This window comes from Vidua chalybeata, chromosome 26, assembly GCF_026979565.1.
Source record: "Vidua chalybeata isolate OUT-0048 chromosome 26, bVidCha1 merged haplotype, whole genome shotgun sequence".
Lineage (NCBI taxonomy): Eukaryota > Metazoa > Chordata > Aves > Passeriformes > Viduidae > Vidua > Vidua chalybeata.
Genome location: NC_071555.1, coordinates 2,787,718 through 2,800,107, shown reverse-complemented (window position 1 = coordinate 2,800,107; position 12,390 = coordinate 2,787,718). Strand labels below are relative to the sequence as shown.

Genomic DNA, 12,390 nt, shown 5'->3' with positions numbered 1-12,390 from the left:
TAATTCCATAAATCAAGTCTTAATTATATAAACAGCCAAAGTCCATCTTTGTGGAGTGAAAAATTAAACTTTAAATAATTTTTTTCTTCTGGAAATTAAGGATTTTTTTTTCTTTTCCTGGGAACTGTTGTATTTTAACCACTTCAAGCATTTCTAAACTTTAATTTGGAAGCCAAACTTGGGTGCAACCCCTACAGGTTCACTGCGACAGGAAAAAAAAAAAAGGATTTCATTATTATGTTTTTTTTTAATAGGCTAAATTTGGGCTGGTCACATTTAATTCCAGCTTACAAATGGCAAAGCTTTGAGAACAGCCCATGCAGCAGGAAAGGGAAATTCAGCTGGAAAATCTGAATGCAGCCAAATGAACGGGACTTTGCAGCCACAAAAGCAGATTTTTTTGGCTGCAAAAGGGTTCAAACAGCAGCTCTTTCATCCTTATCAAAGCTCCCAGGGCTGGGGGAATGCTTTACCTGTAGGATAAGCAGTGATTTTTGCCCATTTTCCGTGATTTTTCCCTCTGAAGGTGCAGCACCCAGGGCTGTGGGAATGCTTTATCTGTAGGATGAGTGGTGATTTTTGCCCATTTTCCATGATTTTTCCCTCAGAATTTCCTGTGGAAGGTGCAGCACACAGGGCTGTGGGAATGCTGGGATGAGCAGTGAATTTTCCCCATTTTCCATGATTTTTCCCTCAGAAGGAGCAGACCCAGGGCAGTGGGAATGCTTTACCTGTAGGATGAGCAGTGATTTTTGCCTGTTTTCTGTGATTTTTCCCTCAGAATTTGCTGCGGAAGGTGCAGCACCCATTGGTGTGGAAATGCTGGGATGAGAAGTGAATTTTCCCCATTTCCCATGATTTTTCCCTCAGAAGGAGCAGACCCGGGGCTGTGGGAATGCTTTACCTGTAGAATGAATGATGGTTTTTGCCCATTTTCCATGATTTTTCCCTCAGAACTTGCTGCAGAGATGGTGCATGCAGCACCCGGGGCTGTGGGAATGCTTTACCTTTAGGATGAGCAGTGAATTTTCCCCATTTCCCATGATTTTTCCCTCAGAAGGAGCAGACCTGGGGCTGTGGGAATGCCTTACCTGTAGGATGAGCAGTGATTTTTGCCCATTTTCCATGATTTTTCCCTCAGAACGTGCTGCAGATGGTGCATGCAGCACCCAGGGCTGGGGGAATGCTTTACCTGTAGAATAAGTGATGGTTTTTCCCCATTTCCCATGATTTTTCCCTCAGAAGGAGCAGACCCGGGACAGTGGGAATGCTTTACCTTTAGGATGAGCAGTGAATTTTCCCCATTTCCCATGATTTTTCCCTCAGAAGGAGCAGACCTGGGGCTGTGGGAATGCTTTACCTGTAGGATGAGCGGTGATTTTTGCCCATTTTCCGTGATTTTTCCCTCAGAATGTGCTGCGGGAAGTGCAGCACCCAGGGCTGGGGGAATGCTTTACCTGTAGAATGAGTGATGGTTTTTGCCCATTTCCCATGATTTTTCCCTCAGAAGGAGCAGACCCAGGGCTGTGGGAATGCTTTACCTGTAGAATGAATGATGGTTTTTGCCCATTTTCCATGATTTTTCCCTCAGAACGTGCTGCAGATGGTGCATGCAGCACCCGGGGCTGTGGGAATGCTTTACCTTTAGGATGAGTGGTGGGTTTTGCCCATTTTCCATGATTTTTCCCTCAGAAGGAGCAGCACCCAGGGCTGTGGGTATGCTTTACCTGTAGGATGAGCAGTGATTTTTGCCCATTTTCCATGATTTTTCCCTCAGAACGTGCTGCAGATGGTGCATGCAGCACCCAGGGCTGTGGGAATGCCTTACCTGTAGGATGAGCAGTGATTTTTGCCCATTTTCCATGATTTTTCCCTCAGAACGTGCTGCAGATGGTGCATGCAGCACCCAGGGCTGGGGGAATGCTTTACCTGTAGAATAAGTGATGGTTTTTCCCCATTTCCCATGATTTTTCCCTCAGAAGGAGCAGACCCGGGACAGTGGGAATGCTTTACCTCTAGGATGAGCGGTGATTTTTGCCCATTTTCTGTGATTTTTCCCTCAGAACGTGCTGCAGATGGTGCATGCAGCACCCGGGGCTGTGGGAATGCTTTACCTGTAGGATGAGCGGTGATTTTTGCCCATTTTCCGTGATTTTTCCCTCAGAACGTGCTGCGGAAGGTGCAGCACCAGGACGCGCTGCAGATCTCAGACGTGGTGATGGCGTCGCTGCTCAGAATGTTCCAGAGCACGGCCGGCTCCGGGGGGGTGCAGGAGGACGCCCTGATGGCCGTCAGCACCCTGGTGGAAGGTCAGGGATGGGACTGGATCCGGGAATTTTGGGCAAAGTGGTGAAAAATGTAATTTGTGGTGCAGGGATGGTGGGGGTGCTCCAGCCATGGAAGTGTCTGAGGCCAGAGCAACCTGGGATAGTGGAAGGTGTCACTTTAAGGTCCCCTTCAACCCAAGAAATGCTGGAATTCTGAAATCCAAACCACCTTAGGGCGTGGAAATTTTGGCTTCTTGTATTTTCTTATTATTTCCAAGGAAAAATGTGGATAAGGCAGTAAAGGAGAGCTGGGGGTGTTCCCATGCCTGAAGTGTCCAGGGCCAGGTTGGACAGGGCTTGGAGCAACATTGGCTAGTGGAAGGTGTCACTTTAAGCTCCATTTTATCCCAAAAAACCCTGGGATTCTAAAATTGAAACCACCTTGGAGCATGGAATTGTGGTCTGGTGTATTTTCTTATTACTTCCAATAAGAATTTGGGAATTTGTCCAGTCCTGGAGGACCTGGATAGTTTCACTGTTCTCAGTTGTCGAGTGGAGAGTTGGTTTTCACTGGGTTTGGGTGGAATTTGAGGGATATCTGATTTGTTGTTTATGGCAAATGCCACAAATTGGGATTTTCCTTCTCACTGGAATGTTTTTCCTGCACAGTCCTGGGTGGAGAATTCCTGAAGTACATGGATGCCTTCAAACCTTTCCTTGGGATTGGGCTGAAAAACTATGCTGAGTACCAGGTGTGGATCTGATTTCTCCCTTTTTCCAGGGAAATTGGGGCTGCCCCATCCCTGGAATTTTCCAGGGCCAGGCTGGATGAGTTTTGGGATAGTGAAAGGTGTCCCTGCCCACCCAGTGGGGTGACTTCCAACCCAAACAATCCCAGGATTCTCAAATCCAAACCACCTTGGAGCGTGGAATTTTGGTTTCTTATGTTTTCTTAGTTACTTCCAAGGAAAAGTGTGGATAAGGCAGCAAATTCCCCTTAGAATGTCAAATCCTGGTGTTCTCCAGGGGGATTTGGAGGGGGATTTTCCAGCCCAAATCCTGTCTGGGATTTTGCCCTGGAATATCAAATCCTGGTGGCCTCCATGGGGTGAAACTGTGGAATTTGGAGGTGTTTTTTTCCAAATCCTGGCTGGAACTTCCCCTTGTAAACTGGAATTTGGAGATGTTTTTCCAGCCCAAATCCTAGCTGGGATTTCCCCTTGGAACATCAATCCTGATGGCCTCCATGGGAATTCTGGAGTAGTTTTTCCAGCCCAAATCCTGGCTGGGGTTTCCCCTTTGAAACTGGAATTTAGGGATGTTTTTCCAACCCGAATCCCTGCCACTCCTGGATGTGCTGCCCTCGTGCCTCACCTCCGTGCTGTCAACCAGCTCATTATTCCCAGGATTTAATCACCCTCCCATCCCTCTGGAGCTCTGGGACGACCCCAGATCCCAGGGGGACAACCCCAAATCCCCGGGATCGATCCCAAATCCCGGAGCTGATCCCTGCTCCGTTGCAGGTCTGCCTGTCAGCGGTGGGGCTGGTGGGGGACCTGTGCCGAGCCCTGCAGTCCAACATCCTCCCCTTCTGCGACGAGGTGATGCAGCTGCTCCTGGAGAACCTGGGGGTGAGTGGGAGATTCCCGAGTAACAGTTGGATGCTCACTCTTCCCAGGGGAGTGGGAGGTGGGAGAAGCCTGGGAAAAGTGGGAGGAATTCGCCGGGAATGTCTCGTGTTTGGCGACGCCGCGCGGTTTGAACGGCGGCCAGGAGGTGCTGGGGGCAAAGGGGTTTGGGTTCTGGGGGAATGTCTCGGTTATCAACTTGCTGAATTCCTAAATAAATTCCTTCCTGAATTCCTCCCAAATTCCCTCCTCTCTCCCACTCTCTCTCCCTGAATTCCTTCCTGAATTCCTTTCTGCATTCCTGAATTCCTTCCGCATTCCTCCCTCCCTCCCTCCCTCTTGACTTCCTTCCAAATCCTGGATTCCCTTCTTCCTTCCTCCCCTTTTCCTCCCCTTTTCCTCCCCTTTTCCTCCCCTTTTCCTCCCCTTTTCCTCCCCTTTTCCTCCCCTTTTCCTCCCCTTTTCCTCCCCTTTTCCTCCCCTTTTCCTCCCCTTTTCTTCCCCTTTTCCTCCCCTTTTCCTCCCCTTTTCCCCCACATTCCTGGGACATTTTCCAACCCCTGGCTGTACTTGCTCCAACATTTTACAACCCTTCCACTGGAGAAACATTCCGAAACACCCCACACAAACCCTCTGGTGCAGCTTGAGGCCATTCCCTCTTTTCCTTTCCCCCTTCCCACACTGATGCAGGACCTTTTTGGGATTTTTTTCCTTTTTTCCCAGAACGAGAACGTGCACAGGTCGGTGAAGCCGCAGATCCTCTCGGTGTTCGGGGACATCGCCCTGGCCATCGGGGGCGAGTTCAAGAAGTACCTGGACGTGGTGCTCAACACCCTCCAGCAGGCATCCCAGGCCCAGGTGGACAAGGTGAGCTGTCCCCAGTCCCTGGGGACATTCCTGGGCTCTCACCTTGATGCCTAAAGAGCCTGCACAGAGTTCAAGGAATAAAGTAGGGATTTATTAAAAAGCCCTTCAAGGATACACCTTGGGCAGTACAAGAGCCTGGTCATAGCTACACCCAAGATGGACTCAGAGTCAGGAGTTTTCACACTTTTATAAGTTTTGGTCCATTTCCATTCTGGGGTTAACTGTCCAATTAGAGCTCCAGGTTATGCAGTCCCATCCTCCCAGATTGCTCCCCTCAATTCACTGCTGTTGGCACTTTTTGGGCCTTTTTGTTGTTTACACTTTTCGGGGCTGAAGCTGCAACGGTGTCCTGATCCTGGGGCTGGAAAAGGATTGTTCTGTGTGACTGAACTGTGAGGAGAACTTGCTGACACTTCGTATGAAGTTCAGAGTCACACACTAAGGCAGCTCAGAATGTGGAAAATACAAGAGGTAAAACTGAAGGCGTCGCTCTGTCCGTGTGTCTGTCCGCAGTCCGACTATGACATGGTGGATTACCTGAACGAGCTGCGGGAGGGCTGCCTGGAGGCCTACACTGGCATCATCCAGGGCCTCAAGGGAGACCAGGAGAACGTGCACCGTGAGTGGCATCCTTGTGGGATCCACCCTGGGAACCATCCTGAGCACCAGTCCCCTGGTGGAACCCTGGATATCCCCAAATATCCCGTACAAACCTCGCTCGGCCTCCTTTTGGGGTTGTCACATCCCTGCTCCTTCCTTTAGAATCATCCAGTGTCACCTCCAAGCCACGTTCCCCAGTGGCATATCCACCTGGTTTTGGGCATTTATAACCCTTCAAGTGGAAAAATATTCCCAAATATCCCATACAAACCTCCCTCGGCCTCCTTTTGGGGTTGTCACATCCTTGTCACATCCCTGCTCCTTCCTTTAAAATCATCCAGTGTCACCTCCAAGCCACATTCCCCAGTGGCATATCCACCTGGTTTTGGGCATTTATATCCTTCAAGTGGAGAAATATTCCCAAATACCCCACAAAGAGCTCCCCAAGCCTCCTTTTGGGGTTGTCACATCCTTGTCACATCCCTGCTCCTTCCCTTCCTTTAAAGAATCAGCCAGTGTCACCTCCAAGTCACATTCCCCAGTGGCATATCCACCTGGTTTTGGGCATTTATAACCCTTCAAGTGGAAAAATATTCCCAAATATCCCATACAAACCTCCCTCGGCCTCCTTTTGGGGTTGTCACATCCTTGTCACATCCCTGCTCCTTCCCTTCCTTTAGAATCATCCAGTGTCACCTCCAAGCCACGGCCCCCAGTGTCACATCCACACATTTCTAGGGCATTTCCAGGCATGGGGACTGCTCTGGGAAGTTGTTCCAATGTTTTGTAACCCTTTCTGTGGAGAAATATTCCCAAATATCCAATGTAAATCTTCCTAAGCCTCCTTTTGGAGTTGTCACATCCTTGGCACATCCCTGCTCCCTCCCTTCCTTTAAAATCATCCAGTGTCACCTCCAAACCACATCTCCTTTTTCCCCCTTATTCCTCTGAATCCCTTTCCCCCCATGAATTCCCTTTTTTACCCCTTAATTCCCTGAATTCCCTTTTTTACCCCTTAATTCCCTGAATTCCCTTTTCTCCTGTTAATTCCCTCAATTCCTTTTTTTCCCCTTAATCCCTTTTTTACCCCTTAATTCCCTGAATTCCCTTTTCTCCTGTTAATTCCCTCAATTCTTTTTTTTTTTTCCCTTAATCCCCTGAATCCCCTTTCCCCCCCTTAATTCCCAGTACCACATCCCCACATTCCAGGGACATTTCCAGGGATCCAGGAGCTCCCCCTGAGCCTCCTCCTGGGGTTGTCCCATCCCTGCCCCATCCCTCCCCTGCAACAACAAACCCTCAGAGCAGGAAACACCGAAAAATCCCCAACAATCCGGGGTCATTTCCCCTTCCCTGCCAGAGGGAGGATCCAGGGTTTTTTTTGGGAGCATCCCAAACCTTCCCAAAGTTCTGACCAAGCCTTTCCCCTGCAGCTGACGTGATGCTGGTGCAGCCCAGGGTGGAATTTATCCTGTCCTACATCGACCACATCGCGGGGGACGAGGATCACACGGACGGGGTGGTGGCGTGCGCCGCCGGACTCATAGGGTGAGGCCTCCCCATCCCATTTCTCCCAGGAAAAATCCTGGAATCTGCCCTTTTTTCCTGCCTGCCTCGGGTTTTTAGGGCCAGTTTTGGGGTTGGAGTTTGGTGTTTGGCTCCAAGTATGAAGGGATTTCACGGGTGAGAGAATCATGACCAAAATCCCGGATTTAGGATTTTTCCAGGAGTTTAGGACCAAAAAAACCCTCATCCTTAGGGAACAGAGGGAGCCAGGTTCAAATCCTGGAATCTGCCTCTTTTTCCTGCCTGCCTCGGGTTTTTAGGCTCAGTTTTGGGGTTGCAGTTTGGTGTTTGGCTCCCAAGTATGAAGGGATTTCACAGGTGAGAGAATCATGACCAAAATCCCAGATTTAGGATTTTTCCAGGAGTTTAGGACCAAAAACCCCTCATCCTTAGGGAACAGAGAAAGCCAAGTTGAGGTGTTTTCATTTCTCCTGCTGAATTTAAGGAGAATTATCAAGAAACCAACCTTGGAACAAGAACGTGAGCATTTTTTAATCCAAATTCTCCCAAAATCTGCACCCCTGACCAGCATTTTCTGCCACTCACATTTTTTTCCCTGCTTTTCCTCTGCTTCCAGGGATTTGTGTACAGCTTTTGGGAAGGATGTCCTGAAATTAGTAGAAGCCAGACCCATGATCCACGAACTGCTAACGGAAGGGAGGAGATCCAAGACGAACAAAACGAAAACCCTCGCGACCTGGGCCACGAAAGAGCTGAGGAAACTCAAGAACCAAGCTTGGTGAGGGCTCATCCCGATTTTTTTTCCCCACCTAAAAAATCATGGAATTGGCCCAGCTTAGCCTGGGAAGAGTCACAGTCCCAAAGTTCTGTTTTCCACGGGGCTGTTGTCCTGTTTTTTGGTGGGAAAAAAGCCCCATTTGGGGGTTTTTAGTTCTCTTTCCATCCCAAAAAAGTCGATTTTTCTCAATTTTTTTTTTTTTCTGGGATTTGGGGTGTTGAGTGGGTTGGTTTGTTTTGGGGTTTTGTTTGTTTGTTTGTTTTTTGTTGGTTTGGGGGGTTTTGGGTTGTTTTGTTTTTTTGGATTGGTTTTTTTTTTTTTTTTTGTTGGGTTTTTTGTTTTGGTTTTTTTTTTTATGTTTGTTTTGTTGTTGGCTTTTTTTGTTGTTGTTGTTTTTTTCAGTTTTTTTTTTGTGTAATCCTGGAATTGTTAAAGTTGAAAAAATCTCCAAGATTTAATCCAACCCATTTTTTTCCCCCACTTTTTTTTTTTTCTCCTGATTTGATGTGTTTAGGTTTGGGTTTTTTTGGTTTTAATCCTGGAATTGTAAAATCTAGAAAAATCTCCAAGATGGAGCCCAGCCCAAGAGCCACATCCCCACACTTTTAAACACTTCCACAGCTTTTAATTCCCTAAATTCCCTTTTCTCCCCATTTCCCCCCCGAATTCCCTTTTTTCATCTTGATTATCTGAATTCCCCTTTTCCCCTTGAATCCCTGAATTCCCTTTAATGCCCTTTTTCCCCTTTAATTTTCTTTCTCCCCCTTAATTCCTTGAATCCCCTTTTTTCCTCTTAATTCCCTTTTCCCCCCAAATTCCATTTTTTTTCCTGAATTCCTTTTTCCACTTAATCCCCTGAATTCCCTTTTTATCCCTGAATCCTCTTTTTATCCCTGAATCCCCTTTTTCCCCTGAACCCCCTTTTTTCCCCTGAATCCCCTTTTTATCCCTGAACCCCCTTTTTATCCCTGAATTCACTTTTTATCCCTGAATTCTTTTTATCCCTGAATTCCCTTTTTCCCCTGAATTCCCTTTTTATCCCTGAATTTCCTTTTTTCCCCTGAATTCCCTTTTTATCCCTGAATCCCTTTTTTCCCCTGAATCCCCTTTTTATCCCTGAATCCCTTTTTTCCCCTGAATTCCCTTTTTATCCCTGAATTTCCTTTTTTCCCCTGAATCCCCTTTTTATCCCTGAATTCCCTTTTTTCCTGTTACTTCCCTTAACTCCCTTTTTTTTGCTCGATTCCCTGAATTTCCCTTTTTTCTCTGAATTCCCTTTCCCCCTTTTTTTCCTCTGAATTATTTTCCCCCTTTTTCCCCCCTTTTTTACCCCAATTCCCCAAAATCCCTTCCCTCCCCCACCCCCAAATCCCATTTTCCCCCCTAAATCCTTTTTTTTTTTTTTCCCTTTTCCAGATCTATTACCATTGGGACGACACCTGAGGATAAAAAACCAACAACAACACCAAGAAAAAAAAGGAAAAATCTCCAATCTCCTACAAAACCCCCCAAAATCCCCCCGGGAGTGAGGACGTGTGCGGAGTGTTTGGGAATGAGAGGATGCTGAGGATGAGTGAGTGAGGCTCGGAACAAAAATCCCAAGGTTTGGTGACCCCCGGCATCCAGGAGAGGGAATTCTGTGCCCCAAAAAATTCCAAAACCAAAATTATTAAAAAGAAAAAAAAAAAAAAAAGCAAAAATTCCCACCAGCCCAAGAGCGGCTGAGCTCGGAGGAGAAAATGAGGGAAAAACGGGGGAAATTGGGATTAAAGTGGTGCTCTGTGAGGTTTTGGCTGCTGGAGAGAGAGAGAGAGAGAGGAAAAAAAAGGTGGAAAGTTGGGATTTCCCAGGGATTTGGGATTTCCCAGGGATTTGGGATTTCCCAGGGATTTGGGATTTCCCAGGGATTTGGGAATCTCCGGGATGAGGCAAATCCCAAAAGGAGAGAGAAGGAATTTCAAGAGGAGTGAGTGTGTGTGAGTGAGGTCATATCCACATTCTCAACTTCCCAAAAAAAAAAAAAAAAAAAAACAAAAAAAATTCATTGCAGTTTCTCTCTTTTTTTTCCCCAAAAACCACCAAAAAAAAAAATCCAAAAATTCCGGATTAAAAAAAAAAAAAAAAAGACAAAAAAAAGAATCTAAAATATACAAAATTTAAGGGTTCAGTTGTTGCATTTCATAACTGAGGTTCAGGCAGTGAGAGATGGGGAAAAAAAAGTAGAAAAGAGGGAAAAAAAAAAAAAGACAAAAAAAAGAAATTTAAGGAAAGTCGCTTTTTTTAGGGATTTTATTTTTAGGGAATGCTGAATGTTTGGAGCTCTTGGCTTGTCCTGCTCAGCAACAAAAGCGCCTTTCCTTCCTTAAATATTCAACTGTGAATGTAGAAATGGGGGAAAAAACACAATTCTTGGGTTGCAGGGAATAGAAAAATCCATTTGTCCAGCGAGTTTCAGGCTTCAAAAATTCCAAAAAAAAAAAAATCAAAAATGTCAGGACAAAAAAAACCTAAAAATCAGATTTTTTTTTTTTTTTTAAAAAAAAAAAAAAAAAAAAAAAGTGCTGCAAATTGGGAAAAGAGATCTCCTGACTTGGACTGTAGCAGAATCAAAATTGTGCCAAAGAGTTCAAAAAGAGGTGGAAAAAAAAAAAGAAAAATATGCACAAAAAGAAGGAAAAAATTTAAAAATTCAGGTGATGTTTGGAGAGGAAAATTGGATGTGAAGAAAAACACGAAGCAATGGGATTAAAAGCTGTTTATTTGGAATTATTTGGGATTTTTTTTTTTTTTTGCTTTTTCGGGGCTCGATTCGGATCAGGCTCGATGTGGTTTTTGGTCTCTTGCTGCACTTGGAAAAACACAAGGAAAAAATAAAAAACAGGAAAAAAAAAAAAAAGGAAAAAAAAAAAAAAAAAAGAAATTTCTATGAAATATATAAATATATAACTTGAGTTGAGCTGACAACGCCGGCGCTTGTAAAAGGTTTCTATTTTTCCACTGCAGTTGAAGATGAATAAAATGGTGTCAAACATTCCCCAATATTTTCCTTTTTTTTTTTTTTTTTTTTTTTTTTTTGGGATACTCTTGGCTCTTTTCCAGAGGGAACCCCAGGAAAAAAAAAAAAATTGGGATTTTTTTAATGAATTTGGGGTTGGTTTTTTTTTTTTTTTTTCCCCCCAGTAACCCACAAGGAAATTCTTCTTTGCCGCTTCCCGAATTTCTCGCGGAATATTTTTTCCCTCTGGAAAAAGGAAAAAAAAAGGGGGGAAAATCAAACAAAAAAAAGAAAAAAAAAAAAAAAAAAAAAAAAAAAAAGCTTTTTTTTGTTTTGTTTTCTGAGGAGGTTCAGGGTTTGGAGATTTGGAATTTTCACTTTGGCCACAGCTCCGTGGAGGTGTCGGGAAAGCTCCCGGGAGGGGGAGCAGGAAAATGGGCAGGATTTGCTCCTCACGTCCTGCAAGTTTGATTTTGCTTTTTCTTTTTTTAATCCATTTTTGCCTTTTTTCTTTAATTTTTCTCCGTTTTTCTTTCATTTTTCCATTTTTTCCCTTCATTTTTATCCTTTATTTCTCCATTTTTCTTTTATTTTCTCCATTTTTCTCTTATTTTTCCTTTTTCTTTTAATTTTTTTTCTTATTTTTTTGTCTAAATTTCATCTGTTTTTATCTTTATTCTTTTTTTTTCCTTGATTTTTTTTTTCTCAGAATTTTTCCATTTAATTTTTCTTGTTTTTTTTTTTCCCTGTTCCTATTTTTCTGTTTTCCTTTATTTTTCTTTTTTTGACTTTCCTTTCCTTTTTTCTTTATTTTTCTTTTCCTATCCATTTTTATTTTCCTTTTTGCTTTATTTTTTCCACTTTTCTTCATTTTGCTTCCATTTCTTTTAATTTTTTAAAATTTTATTTATTTTAATCTTTCCCATTTTTCATTTTATTCCCATTTTTCTTCATTTTTTCCATTTTTCTTTCTCTTTTTTCTGCATTTTTCTTTTTTTTATTTTTCTTTTCCTCCCTATTTTTCTTCTTTCTTTTTTTCCATTTCTTGTAATTTCCCCCTTTTTTTTCATTTATTTCAGTTTTTCTTCATTTTCTTCCTTTTTTCCTTTTTTCATTTTTTTTCAATTTTTCTTCATTTTTTCCTTTTATTCATTCATTTCAATTTTTTTCAATTTTTCTTCATTTTTCCCTTTTTTCATTTATTTCATTTGTTCCCCATTTTCCTTCATTTTTTCCCATTCATTTTTCCATTTTTCTTTGTTTTTTCCCATTTTTCTTCTCTTTTTCCCCCATTTTTCTTCATTTTCCCCATTTTTCTTCCTTTTTTTCCCATTTCATTTTTTCCCATTTTTCTTCTTTTTTTTCCATTTTTCTTAATTTTTTCCCCATTTTTCTTCATTTTTTCACCACTTTTCTTCTCTCTTTTTTTCCATTTTTCTTCATTTTCCCCCCATTTTTCTTCATTTTTCCCATTTTTCTTCTTTTTTTTTCCCATTTTTCTTCATTTTTCCCATTTTTCTTCTTTTTTTTCCCATTTTCTTCATTTTTCCCATTTTTCTTCTTTTTTTCCCATTTTTCTTCATTTTCCCCATTTTTCTTCTTTTTTTTCCCCATTTTCTTCATTTTCCCCATTTTTCTTCTTTTTTTTCCCCATTTTTCTTCATTTTTCTTCTCTTTTTTCCCCATTTCTCCTCATTTTTCCCCTTCCACACTTCCCCATTTCCCCCA

General features: G+C 43.3%; 1 protein-coding gene across 2 annotated transcripts in view; it reads left to right on the top strand.

Annotated features, from left to right (window-relative positions):
- The window catches only part of KPNB1 (karyopherin subunit beta 1), a 38,940-nt gene extending 28,239 nt beyond the window's left edge, over positions 1-10,701 (top strand). Inside the window, exons 15-22 of one of the 2 annotated variants that reach the window (XM_053965222.1) lie at positions 2,165-2,309; positions 2,937-3,019; positions 3,791-3,898; positions 4,619-4,762; positions 5,276-5,381; positions 6,796-6,910; positions 7,506-7,667; positions 9,084-10,701. In XM_053965222.1, the coding sequence (XP_053821197.1) occupies positions 2,165-2,309; positions 2,937-3,019; positions 3,791-3,898; positions 4,619-4,762; positions 5,276-5,381; positions 6,796-6,910; positions 7,506-7,667; position 9,084 (864 nt within the window). In that variant the 3' untranslated portion in view covers positions 9,085-10,701. Of the gene's footprint in view, positions 1-2,164; positions 2,310-2,936; positions 3,020-3,790; positions 3,899-4,618; positions 4,763-5,275; positions 5,382-6,795; positions 6,911-7,505; positions 7,672-9,083 lie in introns of those variants that run through there. The other variant, XM_053965221.1, reaches the window with a different exon arrangement.
- Positions 10,702-12,390: the final 1,689 nt, after the last annotated feature.